The sequence below is a fragment of the Panthera tigris genome, chromosome A3 (assembly GCF_018350195.1).
Source record: "Panthera tigris isolate Pti1 chromosome A3, P.tigris_Pti1_mat1.1, whole genome shotgun sequence".
In the NCBI taxonomy this organism is placed as follows: Eukaryota; Metazoa; Chordata; class Mammalia; order Carnivora; family Felidae; genus Panthera; species Panthera tigris.
In genome coordinates, this window is record NC_056662.1 from 84,882,068 (window position 1) to 84,897,494 (window position 15,427).

At 40.2% G+C, this 15,427-nt stretch overlaps 2 protein-coding genes across 5 annotated transcripts in view; one reads left to right on the forward strand and one right to left on the reverse strand.

The window, feature by feature from the left end:
* Window positions 1-172: 172 nt before the first annotated feature.
* Window positions 173-12,620, forward strand: PNO1 (partner of NOB1 homolog). The gene is made up of 7 exons (XM_007083381.3): window positions 173-457; window positions 696-845; window positions 4,693-4,776; window positions 4,959-5,019; window positions 5,261-5,378; window positions 10,682-10,752; window positions 11,406-12,620. Exons 1-7 carry the CDS (start codon window positions 251-253, stop codon window positions 11,471-11,473), a joined length of 759 nt encoding a protein of 252 aa, XP_007083443.2. The 5' UTR covers window positions 173-250; the 3' UTR covers window positions 11,474-12,620.
* Window positions 12,621-12,847: 227 nt separating this feature from the next.
* The window catches only part of PPP3R1 (protein phosphatase 3 regulatory subunit B, alpha), a 72,930-nt gene continuing 70,350 nt past the window's right edge, over window positions 12,848-15,427 (reverse strand). For all 4 annotated transcript variants that reach the window (XM_042981599.1, XM_042981598.1, XM_042981601.1 and 1 more), the window contains exon 6: window positions 12,848-14,965. In XM_042981599.1, the coding sequence (XP_042837533.1) occupies window positions 14,918-14,965 (48 nt within the window). In that variant the 3' untranslated portion in view covers window positions 12,848-14,917. The remainder of the gene's footprint in view (window positions 14,966-15,427) is intronic.

Sequence of the window (15,427 nt, forward strand, 5' to 3'; positions counted from 1 at the left end):
ACATGCGTCGGCCGGGAATGGCGGAGCCAGAGGGCACGACAGGAATCAGGCATATTTTAGGATATTCCCCCTTCCGGTCCAAAAAGCGCACAAAATCCCGCTCCAGGGCCCCTACGTGGGACTTCTTAGGAAAGTGGGCGGAGCCCTGGGGCTGGTTGGCGGACGCCGGACCCTGCGAGGTGCGCCTGCGCATTGCAGCGGTGCTCGCGTTCTGGCCGGAAGCACATGTTGGGGCTGGAGATTCCTGGGGATGGAAACGCAGATGGAGGCCCAGAGCGCGGGGGCCGAGGACGGCTTCACCCAAGTCACCCGCAAGAGTGGCCGGCGGGCGAAGAAACGGCAGGCTGAGCAGCTGTCCGCGGCGGGGGAGGGCGGGGACGCGGCCCGCATGGACACAGAGGAGGCCCGGCCCGCGAAGAGGCCCGTTTTCCCGCCCCTCGCTGGGGATGGATTCCTGGTACTAGCGGGGACCGTGGGTGAGGAATGAGGCCGGGGCCAAAGTTGGGCCAAGCCGGTGGCCTCTGGGTGGTGTTAAAACTGCTGGGGCTCTTCCGTAGTGGGGTTCTTAGAGAAACGACTCTCCTGAACGAAGTTTAATTCGTTCAATTAAATCTTTTTGGGGAAGAGCTGTCATTTTGCAATGCCCATCTCCATCCTTCGAGACATCTCCCGAGTTGTGTATTCTTTTATTGTAGAGTGGGAAAGAAGAAACAAGGAAAATTCCGGTCCCAGCTAACAGATACACGCCATTAAAAGAAAACTGGATGAAGATATTTACTCCTGTTGTAGAACATTTGGGACTTCAGATACGCTTTAACTTGAAATCGAGGAATGTAGAGATCAGGGTAAGGAGAATGTCAGCCACTTCCAAATATATTAGGGCTTCTCTCTCCTACAGGGATGAAAAGGAGTGAATAGGCTTTCCTTAGTGGGAGTTGTTTTGTTAAACGGTCGTCATGCAGTTTTCTAAAATAGTACAGTGAGCTGGAACTTCTTGAATGTCTTTGAAGTTTGCATTCAACATGTATATTAGTTGAATTCATAAGGTGGGCCTAAGGTCAGACCAAAATACTGGCCATGCCTGTACATGTATTTTATGATGTGTTCTGTGTTGAAATGAGAGAAGGTGGAGTAAAGAGGTTGTCATAAACAGAAGTATGTAAATAAGGAACAAAAGTACATACTTGTACACACACATATATATTCATTTCATGGTGTCAGTTTGAAAGTTAATATTGACTTTGGTCTTCTTTTCCTGGGTGCCAGTTTCGTATTAGAGTCAATAACCAAAATTAATTCTATCTTCTGTTTTGAGGGTTCTTATACCGTCATCAGGACTGGTATAGACTCATGTTGAGCTAGAATAATGCAGTAAAGCAGATGCACAGCTCTGAAGAGTTGATAAAGTTTAAAATCTAGAACTTGGCGGTAGAACTCCTCTTTGTTCTCATTGTCACTTTCATGCAGGTTTTTGTAGCTTTATGTGAGAACACCTTGTTTCCTTAAGGGTTTCCCTTGCTTCGTTGCTTTAGATCTCCTTTCACCACCCCTTCCTGTGTGCCAGTGCCCCGGACCACACTGCTTTTACTATGATATCCTAGTGTCTTCAAAATCTCTGAAGGGCAAAAGCTGTGTTTTGACCTAACCTGCCTTTTAAGTAGGAATTAAGTCCTAACTCATCTCACCATCTCTTTGAACATATTTATGTCCATACTATCGGGGGCTTTGCTCTCTGAAGAAGGCCCTCTCCTCTGTACTCTTTTTTTTTTCCTGCCTCAATCCCAGTCATCTTTCAGAATCCAGCTCAAGAGCTTTCTCCTTTAGGATTGGCCTGTGTTGCAGTCGTCTCTTCAGAGCCTACACTCTTGCTGTGCTTGGCTGTCACATGTCCCAGCAGCATTAGTTTGGATTCCACTCACACTTGTTGGTCCTGCCGGAGGCCATAAACGTAGTGGTGCTTTAGCACGCACCACATCATATTAACCTTTAGGACAGCCCTGTGAAGTACTTAACAAATCCCCATCATTTAGATATGAGGAAACTGAGGGTCAAAGGAGTATGTTAGTTGGGGCCCCTGGGTGGCTTAGTTGGTTAAAGCATCTGACTTCAGCCCAGGTCATCATCTCAGGGCTCGTGGGTTTGACCCCTGTTAGTTCTGTGCTAACAGTACAGAGCCCGCTTTGGATCCTCTGTCTCCCTCTCTCTCTGCCCCTCCCCTACTCACACACTCTCTCTCTCTCAAAAATAAACAAACATTTAAAAAAAAGAGAGTATGTTAGTCAAAGTTCATTCACTAATAAGTGAATCTTGATTGGGGGGGGCCTTCAGGACCTCCCACTCTGACCTTTTTATTTTACAAATGAGAAAACTTAAGACCTGCAGCAAGAAGGGGACTTGCCCAAGGTCACATACAGGATTGGAACTGGGGTCTGATTTTAAATGTGCCATTACACAACCTTGTAGAGTTTTAAATTTGTCAAATATGTGGTCTCAACTAAATTGTGAGTCTGTGTGGGAGAATAGAAGTGACAATTTTGGAATCGGACCTGTATTGGAATTCTACCTTTTTCACATTTTAGTACTTTAGTTTTCTCAAATGTAAAGGTTTTTATATTAATACTCAAGGTTGACATGAAGGTTAGAGCTGCTGTATGTAAAGCACCTTTGCAATGCATGTCATTTTCAGTGGTAGGAATTTTATGAATAGCAGCTATTTCTGCAATTATCCAGTAAAGCCTTTGAGGAAAAGATCCATGCTTAAATCATTTTTGGTAGTTAGTAGTGGAGTTAGTGCTTTGAGAAACATCAGTATATAATGACAGTTGAAGTCAGGAGATTAGATCAGAACTTCCAGGAAGACTGCATGCATTGAGGAAGAAGAGGACCAGCCTGGGCATTGACGGGATAGACCAGGGTCAGAGGTCCCTCAGCGTGTGGGCGTCTGGGCTGTGCCAGAGGGAATCTTGCAGTTTACCCCAGAGTGAGATCGCTCATGGAGTGTAGTCATTTGGCAGGATGGAACTACCCAGCGGTAAAGCTGGGAGCATTTTGTTTTGCAAGTTATTATTTTTTAATTTAAATTTTAGTTAACATATAGAGTAATATTGGTTTCAGGAGTAGAATTCTGTGATTTGTCACTTTCATACAATACCTAGTACTCATCATAACAAGTACCCTCCTTAATGCCCATCACCTATCTATCCCATCTCCCACCCACCTCCCTCCATCAACCCTCAGACAACTTGTTCTCTATTATTTATTAAGAGTTTCTTGTGGTTTGTTTCCTTCTCTTCTCTCCTCCCCTTCCCATATGTTCATCTGTTTTGTTTCTTAAATTCTACATATGAATGAAATCATGGTATTTTGCCTTTCCCTGATTGACTTTTCTCACTTAACATAATAGATTCTAGCTCCATCTGCATTGTTGCAAATAGCAAGATTTCATTATTTCTGATGGCTGAGTAATGTTCCATCCCATTTTTTTTATTTATTTATTTTGAGAGAGGGAGCACGCGTGTGAGAGGGACAGGGGCAAAGACAGAGAAAATCCCAAGTAGGCTCCACGCTGTTAGCACAGAACCCCACATGGGGCTAGATTTCATGAACTGTGAGATCATGACTGGAGCTAAAATCAAGAGTCAGACGTTTTAACCTACTGAGCCACCCAGGCACCCCTCTTCCATTGTGTGTGTGTGTGTGTGTGTGTGTGTGTGTGTGTGTGTGTGTGTGTATATATATATATACACACATATATATATATACACACACCACATCTTCTTTATCCACTTATCAGTCGATGAACCTTTGGGCTCTCTCCATAGTTTGGCTATTATTGATATTGCTGCTGTAAACATTGGGGTGCATGTACACCTTCAAATATGTATTTTTGTATCCTTTGAGTAAATACCTAGTAGTACACTTGCTGGATCATAAGGTAGTTCTATTTTTAGGATTTTTTTTTTTTTAATGTTTATTTTTGAGAGAGAGAGAGAGAGAGAGAGAGAGAGAGAGAGTGTGTGTGTGTGTGAGTGGGGGAGGGGCAGAGAGAGAGAGGGAGACACAGAATCTGAAGCAGGCTCCAGGCTGTCAGCACAGAGCCCGACGCAGGGCTCGAACTCATGAACTGTGAGATCATGACCTAAGCTGAAGTCGGACGCTTAACCGACTGAGCCACCCAGGTGCCCCTATTTTTAGTTTTTTGAGGAATCTCCATACTGTTCTCCAGAGTGGCTGTACCAGTTTGATTCCCACCAGGAGTGCTAGAGGGTTCCCCTTTCTCTGTATCCTCACCAACACCTGTTGTTTCTTATTGTTAATATTAGTCATTCTGACAGGTGTGAGGTTGTATCTCATCATGGTTTTGATTTGTATTTCCCTGGTGATGGGCAATGTTGAGCATCTTTTCATGTATCTTGTCAGCCACGTGGATGTCTTCTTTGAAAAAGTGTGTATTCATGTCTTCTGCCCATTTCTTAACTGGGTTGTTTGTTTCTTGGATGTTAAGTTTGATAAGTTCTTTATAGATTTTGGGTAAATTAAATGTAGTGCTGATCTATCACCAAAAACTGGGTCGTAGAGAATATATTGGGGAAGGGTGGTGGTAAAGGAAATTTTAATAATGGGGAAGGTCAGTCCTCGTGTTTTGTTGGAATATTATCTCCAATCTTAATTTGTACCTTTTTTTTTTAACAGACTTGTAAAGAAACCAAGGATGTTAGTGCTCTGACAAAAGCAGCTGATTTTGTGAAAGCCTTTATTCTTGGGTTTCAGGTAGAGGTGAGTGATTTCATGACATCTGAAATAGGGGCTTAAACATAATATGAATGTTTCAATGGATTTGGGCTTTTTCGAAAAAAAATTTGGGGGTTTTCTAGGTCTACAGTTGGTGAATTTTAACTTAATAGTCATTCTCAGGTATCTAAATGAAGGGCTCCACGGCATTTATTTTTATGTTGTAGGATGCAGTTGCCCTCATTAGGTTGGATGACCTCTTCCTAGAGTCCTTTGAAATTACAGATGGTGAGTGTATGATGGTCTTTTCCTATTATTATTGTACTTTTGTATTGCTGATTTTGTATCGTATGTGTCTCTTAGCTTTCTAATAGCATCATTTGACCTGTATTACTAGCAGGTTTTAAAAATACACAATATATGTTTTGTGTCTTTTAGTAGGGAAATTTAGTTAGTGATTAAACTTCATTATGGAGTGGGTGGTCTACTGGAATGGCTTGCCTCCTGAGGTCTCGCTCCTTTCATTTAGTGAAGCCCCTAAAGGGAGACCACCTGTCAAGAGCAATAGGAAGAATCGCTGGCAAAGGAGGAAAAACCAAATTCACCATAGAGAATGTGACACGGACGCGGATAGTTTTGGCTGATGTGTAAGTATCTGATCTTGAGAAAATTATTGTCATAATTTATATTTGATCTTTTGCTGGTTTCAAGAAGCTATAAAGATTGTATTTTATCCATTATGTTGCCACTGAATCTTTGTCAGTATATGGTTCTGAATGAAATACATAGTTACTTTGAAAGCAGATTAAGTAGGTTGAGAAGATCTTAGAAATTTTAGCTTTTTTCTCAGCAATAAAGGAAATGTTTAGAATTACTATTAAAAGAAGTTACGTGACGCATGAAGATTTCAGTAGAATCTTAGGGGACTCTTTAATCAGTAGGAGAGGGCAAAGAGTAGGTGTTTTAAATGCCCTTGTGACTTTCTTTTTAAAGAATTATATGTAGATAGTTTGTAAATAATTTAGAATTACATGGAAAGGTCCTCCCTAAAAGGACGGAGAGTGTTGCACATTGGATGAAAAACTAGAGAGCAGCTATCTGAACAGAAAGAAGATGAGACAGGCTTAAAGTAAGGGTGCAGGAAGTCAAGCTGGGATTAGCCCTGTCAGGGGTTGATGCTGCTGCAGTGCTGGGTCGGGGTTACTGGCAGATGGCTCGCAGATTATATAATGCCATGAAGTTGGGGAACGAAGCAGTTGACTGAGAGGAGGAGGGATCTGCCTGCTGCTAAACCCAGAAATAATTTTAATTTAAAATCATACTGTCTTTGCTCTAAACTCAGGGCTCACTGTAATTTAGAATCTAAATTTTAGACTGTTTTACACTCGAGGGTTAATGGTAATACCACGTTGGTGGCCCTCTTACTGGAAGACAGGTGTATTGTAATTTTGATCTTTGTGACGTGAACCTGCAGTTGGGAGTATGGAGCCATGAGGAAAGCTTTTTTTGAACTAGGAATTTTAAAATGTTTTGAAATGTATACCACATTTGAAAGTATCCTATGTAGCCCTAAAAACTTTGTTAATTTAGAAATCTAAAAATGTAACTGATTTGGTAATCAAATTATGGGTACTGTGTTGTGTTAAATTTTAAGCATATTTGTGTCACCTTAAAATGCACTATTGAACTAGCTTTTTTAACAGCTTTATTGCAGTATGATTTACATCCCCCCAAAATTACCTCTATTAGTATGATGTTCAGTGAGTTTTGGGGCAGATCTGTAGTCCTATGATCCCACCTCATCCCAGGCAATCACTAATCTACTTTCTTTCTTTTTTTTTTTTTTTTTTTTATATGTTTGTTTGTGAGAGAGAGTGCACATGCCAGGTTAGAGCTGGGGAGGGGTACCGATGGGGGCGGCGGGGAGGTGCTTACAGAGGATCCGAAGCTGGCTCAACAGAGCCTGATGAGAGCCCAATGCAGGGCTTGAACTCACAAACTGTGAGATCATGACCTGAGTCAAAATTTGATGCTTAACCAACTGAGCCACCTAGGAGTCCCTGATCTACTTTCTGTTGTAGTTTTGCCTTTTCTAGAAATTTCTATGAATGGACATACACAGTATGTGGTCTTTGTTGTATAGTGTCTTATAATTAGCATGCTGTTTTGAGTCTCTCCATTTTGTTGGTTGTGTCAGTAATTCCTTTTTATTGCCAAGTACTAATTATATGGGTGTGTTGCATTTTGTTTATCCATTCACAGTTGGGCTGTTTTCAGTTTGGGGTTATTATGAATAGTGTTGCTATTATTGAATAACTTTTTGTTTTTGTATTTTTGTTACAAACCGAATTACATACTACCTGAAATCAAAGAAATGCACTATCTTGAGTTTTCAATATAAATAGACTAATTGGAAATCCACACGTTCAACAACTTATATTAATTATGATATAACCGTAAGGTGGACTAACATGCACCTATGTTGTTTTTGATGAGTTGTCGATAATCTCGTAAAATACAGTATAACGTGAGCACGATAAACTAAAAACTATTCCAAATATATTCAGTATATCAGATGGCAAATAATGTTGCCTGTATGTCCTGAGACCTGCATTCCATTCAGATCTTGCCTCGTTACTTTGGGAGCACAACTACTCACACTTCAAGTATTCTTGCTTTCTCTATTTCCTCATCTTTCTGCTCTATTGTAAAGAATTTTTATTTTTATCAAACATACACATCTATGAGCAAGCCCCAAATTTCTACCACCTACTTCCATTTCCCCTTCCTCAGAGGAACCAGTTTCAAATCTTTTAGCCAATTTTAAACTATTTATGCCCGTATTTTCAAATATCTTGTTTATATACCAGCTTGATTTTTTTTTTTCCAGATTCACTGTTGACTTTCTACCATGAAAGATGAAAATTTAGGTTTCTTTCATCCCTCTCCCCACCTCCACCCCCTGTACTCAAGCCTTCTCACATCCAGTTTGCTTCTCCCTATGTCCCCCATAAACTGGGGGTGCTGTAAGACTGGTGTTCAGTATTCCCTGAGTACAGAATCTCTGCTCAGTGTATCATCAGCCGAACCAGGTGATATACTGTGATTCCTCTGTCCTTTACAATTCTGTTTTCACTTGAAAAAATAATTCCTTACCTGTGTGCTTTCTTAATATTCAGTAAAATTCAGTTAAAAAGCTGTCTGCTGTTGTATCTCCCCTTGGTGTATCTGGATTTAGCAAACGTTTGAGAAATCCCTCCTGGATCCTTCTTTTTCAGAAACATTGGTACCTTCTCTGCCTGGCACCCAGCTGGCATCCTGGGTTCTCCTTTCAGCTTTGCCCCTTTGCTATTTGAATCCCTTGGTGTTGGATTCTTTTTGAGTACTTGTGGGTTTTTTTTTCTTCTTTGATACTTGTATATATTGCAAAATGATCACAGTAAGTCTATTAACATCTGTTCATCAACACAGTTACAAATTTGTTTTTTCTTGTGTGATAATTTCTAAGATTTACTCTCAGCAGCTTTGCTTGTAGCACAGTATTATTGACTATCGCTGACATGCTCTACATTACATTCTGGGACTTATTTTATAACTGGAATTTATATGCTGTTTTGTGCTGTTTGACCCTCTTCACTCATTTCACCCACCCCCGAGTACTCTTTACTTTGGTGCTGTAGATAGTCCAGAAGCAAGCTTATTAGCATAGGAAGAACATTTTTTGAGATCTTGTTTTGAAGATGTCCTGGCTGCTGGCCAACTATACAGTTTGTTCAGAACTCTGGAGACATTGCTACATCCTGGCTTTCAGTGTTGCTGTTGAGAAGTCCAAAGACATTTTGATATCTGATTATTTTAGCTTCCTATCTGGGAGTTGTACTATCTTCTTAATCCATTGTGTTCCGAAATTTCATAGTGATATGTGTTAGTGTGGGTCTGTTTTTATTCATCGTACTGGACCCTTTCAAATTAGAAACTCATTTGCTATAATGAAATTTTAGAAATTTCTTTTTCTTGAATCGTTTTGGCTTTCCTTTTTTTTCCCACACCCTATCTGGAATTCCTTTCTGTAACTCTGTCTTCTAATCCTTATGTTTAGTTTTCTTAACATCCTGCTGTTGATTCATGGGTACATGAAATGGCTTTTCTGATCTTGCTGACTTGATTTTGTTTTGTTTTTGCGGTTTTCACTTTTTTCTCCCCACAGCCTCTGTTTCTGTAATGCTTTCTTCACCTTGCTGGTTGTAACTTCTACTTTTTGTATTAGATGGTCTTCTCGGATTCTGGTGATCCTCAGTGTTTGCTGTATGTGTGAGGCAGTAAAGAGCAGACTGGAAGCCCTGAGCTCACAGGGGCCTGAGGGGGTAATGCTGGTTGACTGTAGGCTTCACTCAGGGTTACTGCCAGGCTGTTTTCTTTGAGGAAGCCCTAATGTCTCTTTTAGTCTTTCTTTATTGGGCAGGGCAGGTTCCCCAGAGAAGCATTCTCCAGGCTCTTTCCTGCCAGACTTTGAAGCCTGGTTATGGAAGACAGCTGGAGGTCTCAACAATCTGTGTGCAAATATTTGCTTTGACATGCCCCTGTTTTTAACATGGTACTCCTACTTCAACTGTACCTGGTACCCCTGGTCCAGACATCATGTCTTTTACCTTTTCCAGGGAACAACCCCCACCCCCATAATTTTGCCCATTACAGTGGGTGGTTGCCTGATTCCACGGAGTAGGGAAGAAAATCGGAGGATCATCTTGAACAGACTTTCACTTTTACCCCAATTTCAGAAATGCCTGAGTCTGTCTGGGCAAGAGGGTTCCTCTTGGTGTTCCCACTGCCAATTTTGGTGTCAGTTTACTGCTATTTTTTGAAAGATGGGCTCAAAAAGACAAAACTATGTTGTCCATCTTGTTTGAGTCAGTCAGCCAGGAATACCCATTAGAAGGGTCTGAATGACCCTATGAATAAAGAAACTTAGATAACCTTTATTTTTTTTTATTTTTATTTTTTTTTAAACGTTTTATTTATTTTTGAGACAGAGAGAGACAGAGCATGAACGGGGCAGGGGCAGAGAGAGAGGGAGACACAGAATCGGAAGCAGGCTCCAGGCTCCGAGCCATCAGCCCAGAGCCTGACGCGGGCTCGAACCCACAGACCGCGAGATCGTGACCTGAGCTGAAGTCGGACGCTTAACCGACTGAGCCAGCCAGGCGCCCTTAAACTTAGATAACCTTTAGAAAGCTTTGCAGTTGAAACCCAAATATTTTGATTAAGTACAGCGTTACTTGCATTTGTGGGTACTTAATAATCCCACCTCTGCCAGTGTGTAATCTTGGACAGGGTTTTTGTTTTTTTTTTTTTAATTCTTGTAAATTTTCCACATTTGTAAAATGGGAGTAAATTACCTAATAAAGCTCCTGTAAGGATTAAATGTGAACACATAGGGGCACCTGGGTGGCTCAGTCCGTTAAGCATCCAGCTTCGGCTTGCGTTATGATCTCACGGTTCATGGGTTCAAGCCCCACATTGGGCTCTGTGCTGACAGCTCAGGCCTGGAGCCTGTCTTTGGATTCTGTGTCTCCCCCTCTCTCTCTGTATTCCTCCCCTGGTGTCTCTCTCCCCCCCTCTCTCTCAAAAATTAAAAAAAATTTAAATGAATGGGAACACATAAAGGCATACACAGCACATAGAAGGCACTCATTTGTTAGTAACCATCATTAACTAAGAATCTTAAATTCTTGGTTTCTTAAAGTTTTTTTTCCTGATTTTTATTGGGATATAATTTACATTACCATAATATTCCCCTTCAGAGTGGTTTTTAGTGCATTTAGAGTTGTGCAGCCATCACCACCTTCTTTAGAGATCTGTATCTGTCATGATTTCCCGAAGTTTCTGGATTAGGGGGCTTCATTAAGGAAATGCTTTTTGTTGCTAACTTGTCTCACATTCTCTCTTGCAGGAAAGTTCACATCCTTGGCTCTTTCCAAAACATCAAGATGGCAAGAACTGCCATTTGCAACCTTATCCTGGGTAACAGCAATTTATTCCTTGGGTGTATTCTCTGGAAAGAAAAGAATAGGGAATTTAGAACTCAAACCACATTTGCAAATCAGTGTAGGTGAAGGGTAATGTTAAAGATAGCAAGTAGAAATGGGGGTTGGCAAATGTGGACCTAAAGAAAAAAGGAGTATTTTTGCTTGGATTCTGTTTGCTAGAGAAGACAAAGGGTTTGTTGGATTATATTGCTTAAATCTTTGCTGCTTTCCCCTGAGGTGCAGTGAAAAGCCCTTCCAGAATAGTAGGCAACATGTTTTAGGTTTCAACAAAAAAAAAGCTGCTGGTCACCATTAGTCAATTTAATTGACACACTTAGTCCTATTTTCAAGCTGTGCAGCAAAGTCCGTTAGCTTCTGTTAAGAGTTACAGGATTGTAGTAGCTTGCTCTAGATGGGATTTTCCATCAGTGCCCAGATCTGATTGACCAGCTTCTTTTTGAAACAGGTTGGTGCCTTTGACTCAGGATTTAAAATGTTTTTGGAGGATATCTGGGTATGGTTTACAGTTCTTTTGTTGGTTTAAGAGCGATCCACTGGAAAATGTTCTTTTTAGAGTTGTAGACTGCTTTCCATGTAGCTTCTGTATGTGGGTATATTTGTAGAGATAACGTTTATTTTCCTCTGCAGGAAATCCTCCATCAAAGGTTTATGGCAATATCCGAGCCGTGGCTAGCAGAGCAGCAGATCGGTTCTGATTTCAAATCAAGAGACTTTTTATCTTGTCTTTGGACTCTAGAGAAAAAGCCTTCTCCTCCACATGTGGTCACAAGAAACCATGTGAAGAGTATTCCAGTCACTCTAAGCCTTCATCACTTCTGTTCTCACAGCCAGAAGCATAAACAGAAAGGAAAGGTTTGGTAATACAGCAACTTTGAGGATAATTTCCGTATCTGAATTTGGCACACTATACTTACACATTAACTATAATTTATTACTTCATTTTCAATAAAAGATTTGCATTGTTTATGATTCTTCTAGGAGGGAAACTGGTTTAAACAGTACTGTATGAACTTATCAACTTATTTATAAATTTATAACTTTTTATAAATTTATAAACATTTCTTGTCTATGGAGTGTAATTAAAAAAATCGCACAAAACTGCTCTGAATCATGACCCTTAATACTGGGTAGTATGTGGGTTTTTTAGAATCATAGAAGCAGCAGTTCAAAGATAACTGCAGTGAACAAAGGCAGGCTAGCTAGCCTTTGTACCTATTTTGTAGTTTATAAAATTAAAAACATCACAAAGTTGATGGTGAAGAAAGAACTTTATTTTTCAAATAAACACTTAAAGTAGCCAGACCAGTGTTTGGGCATATTTCTTCGAGGTAGTAAAGGTGAAAAATGGTAAAAGAACGTTTTTACCAAGACTATGATGTTCTGCAAATGCAAGAGGTTGTTTTAACTAATGCCTGCCTGTTTAATCCTTCATTAAGTATTTAATGAGCTAACGCTAAGAGGTAGATGGAATTCTAGACAAGTGAGGCTGTCAGTGAACAATGAACAGAAATAGAAATGAATGCCCTTGTGGAGTTTTCGTTTTATTTCGGTAACCAGGGAAGACAGATGTACAAAATACCCAAGTAAGTTCTGTCATCAGAGGGGAAATGCAACGGAAGAGGGGGGGAAAAAAAAGGGGGGGGAGGGTAAAGGAGACACGGGTGTAATATGTTTACGTGGGATGGCCAGGAACATCGTTGGGAGCCAGGACATATTTGAACAGACTTGGAGGCATTAGCTGTGCAGGATCTGGCAGGGGAGACCATACAAAGGCCCACAGCAGAAGTAAGCCCAAAGATCCAGGAACCACAGGAGGCGAAGACAGCTGGAAGCAGAAGAAGGGTAAGTAGTAAAGGCATAACGAGGAAAGGCTTTGTAGGTCCTTGTAATGACTTGTGTTTTTAACCAGTGATAAAGCAGATTTATCTTATGGCCTATAGTCAAATACCAAACATCAATTTACCATTTTTTTTTTTAAATCAAAAGAATGAAAAAAAGACTACCTAATGGACAAAACACTACCTAATGGCTGTGGGAGCCCAACAAAGATGACTGTGAGTACACTCAAGCAAGTTTCAAATATTTTATTTTCTTATTCATACAGTATGAAGTTTTCTAAAGATCCCACAACATGACGTTTCATGCAGAAGAAAAAACTAAACATTCAACATAAACCCCTCCCCCACCCCCACTAAAAAAGAAAAAGAAAAAAAAAAAAAAAAAACCCTCATTCCCCAGTAAGGAAATAATGTTTGCACTATTTTTCTGTAACGCCAGCCAAGATATGCACAAGCAAGAGAAATAGAAAGCATTTGCTAAAATATTTGTAACAAATACTTATGTACAAAAAATTCACAAAAGACTAGTTCCCCCTTGAAGCAGAGCACATGGCAGTTGACACTGGAACAGATCAAACCACTGGCTGGGATTATAAGCCACGTACTGATCCAGAGGAAGAAAGTTACATGTAGTGGAGATTCTCAGTTTGAACATTAACATTTCCAAAGTTTGGCAACATTATCTTTTAAAATTATGCAAATTATGTAAACAAGAGGTACATTTTAAATTGATCTACATGCAAAACTCCATGTCATGCAAAGACACCAAGCACCGGGATTTTTCTCTCACAGACAGAGCCCATGATGTGCAGCACTCAGTTGAAGGAACAGCGATGGCAGGCAGGCGTGCCCAATTTAAGATTCATTTACTTTGATTCAACCTGCCCTTTTCCACTCATGATTATGAAACTGGTTTTCTAGAAAAACTACATAGGGGAAGACTACTTTCCTAGAAAGCTAACCAAAATGTTCTCTTCCAGCCAATAGTACCTTTGCAGAAAAGGGAAGGGATAATATCAAGTGGTGGAACATGATACACTACTTTTATATCACACATTTCTTCAGTTATCATCCATTACAAATACGGGCAAATCAAGAAAGAAAACCACCATGCACTCTCTATGCCTTGTGGTAAAGAAACAGGAGAGGTATAAATTTTGATACAATTTTGCTCTTCTGTGGCATACAGAGATTAAAAAGACTTCTTCCATTTAAATCACCAATCTGGGTGTTTAGATATGCACATGCACATTAAATATCACCAATTTTTCAGATTAACTGTAAGTCTTCTGAAACGGAAAAGAAATTTACGGTTCAAACAAGTTTAATGACAAACTGTTTACCCATGTAATGAAACAAATGAATGGATATCCTAAGTAGTCCATGATTACTTCAGGTATTCTTCATTGAGTAATGTCTTAAAATAAATCGTGATTGCCTCAGATAGCTTCCGGCCTTTCCACAACTGGTAACTTACATTTAACTCAGGGACATTTAAGAAAGGAAAATGGCTCCTCGTTCAGAAGTAACCACGAAGCAGCCGTGAGCTTGGTGCGGTTCCTGCCGGAACACAAGGAGGAGCTCTTGGCGGCAGCACTGCACTGTACTTTCTCCTCAGGCAGAGATGCAGCAGAGCTGCATTGAGACCTAGTCCCTGGAAATCTATTCATAGGTATAAAGAAAATTACAGACTGCTCTGTTACAAAAATGTAATTAAGGTAAGTAATAGGACGTTAACAAATGCTTTGTCAATCTCTCAAAGGAGAAAGCACAGGAAAAGGAAAATAGCTGGCCTAACACCCGGCTCAAATTGTACAACTTTCTATCTATATATAAAACTGTGTGAAATAAAAGTAAGGATGTTTTATGTTCTGCTTGGCACTTTTGTACTCTATCATTTTGCTTCTGAATCAAGTATATTAAATTAAAGCCAACCTACACATATAGAAAGCTACATATATCTATATATAAATATTTACATATGTATATATAGATACTTTCTTGTTATAAAAGATGAAGAAAAATAAATTAAAAAGCCAACCCCTTCCCTTTCTTCACCACATTGATATGCTCTTTTCATGTTGCTGTCCTTCAGACTTTAAAGTGCTACACTGAGTTATTGAGAGAATAAGAGTTCAATAACACTTAGTTGGCTTCATGAGGCTCGTGTTGGAAAATGTGGCTTCACAGAGAAAAATACTTCCATTTAAATACACAGAGAGCATTGCTGGACGTCTTGAGCAGATCTTCAGAGATGGAGAAGAAAGCAAAAGTGTTGGGTGGTACTCTTTAGAAAAAGAGTCACACATCTACCACCATCTTTTTGTGGATATCTAGGCCACCTACAACCTGCAACAGATAGGAACAAATCAAGCTTAACCACGTTTGAAAATTCCTTGTTACTAGTCTAACCACCTTAACCAAATTACAATTTAAGGGGCTCCTGGGTGGCTTAGTCAGTTGAGGGTCCAACTTCGGCTCAGGTCATGATCTCACAGCTTATGAGTTCGAGCCCCACATCAGGCTCTGGCGCTGACAGCTCAGAGCCTGGAGCCTGCTTCAGATTCTGCCTCCCTCTCTCTCCGCCCCTCCCCCACTCATACTCTCTCTCAAAAATAAACATTAAAAAAAAAACCCCTACAATTTAAAAAACAATACTACTTTAATCATTTTCAGAAGCTGGCTTTTGAGGTTTGGGTTTTTTGGGTTTTTTTAAACCTGTATTGCCTCTAGGTAAGGGCTTTCTCTCAGGATAATAGGCATTTTCTTATGTTCTAAGACAATGGTTGGCAAAGTTAAAGGGCCAGATAA

Coding starts and splice junctions, on each gene's coding strand:
- PNO1 (XM_007083381.3), top strand. CDS start 251: ATGGAAACGCAGATGGAGGCCCAGAGCGCGGGGGCCGAGGACGGCTTC. Junction 5,020..5,260: donor GTCCTTTGAAATTACAGATG/GTGAGTGTATGA, acceptor CCTTTCATTTAG/TGAAGCCCCTAAAGGGAGAC. Junction 5,379..10,681: donor CGGATAGTTTTGGCTGATGT/GTAAGTATCTGA, acceptor TCTCTCTTGCAG/GAAAGTTCACATCCTTGGCT.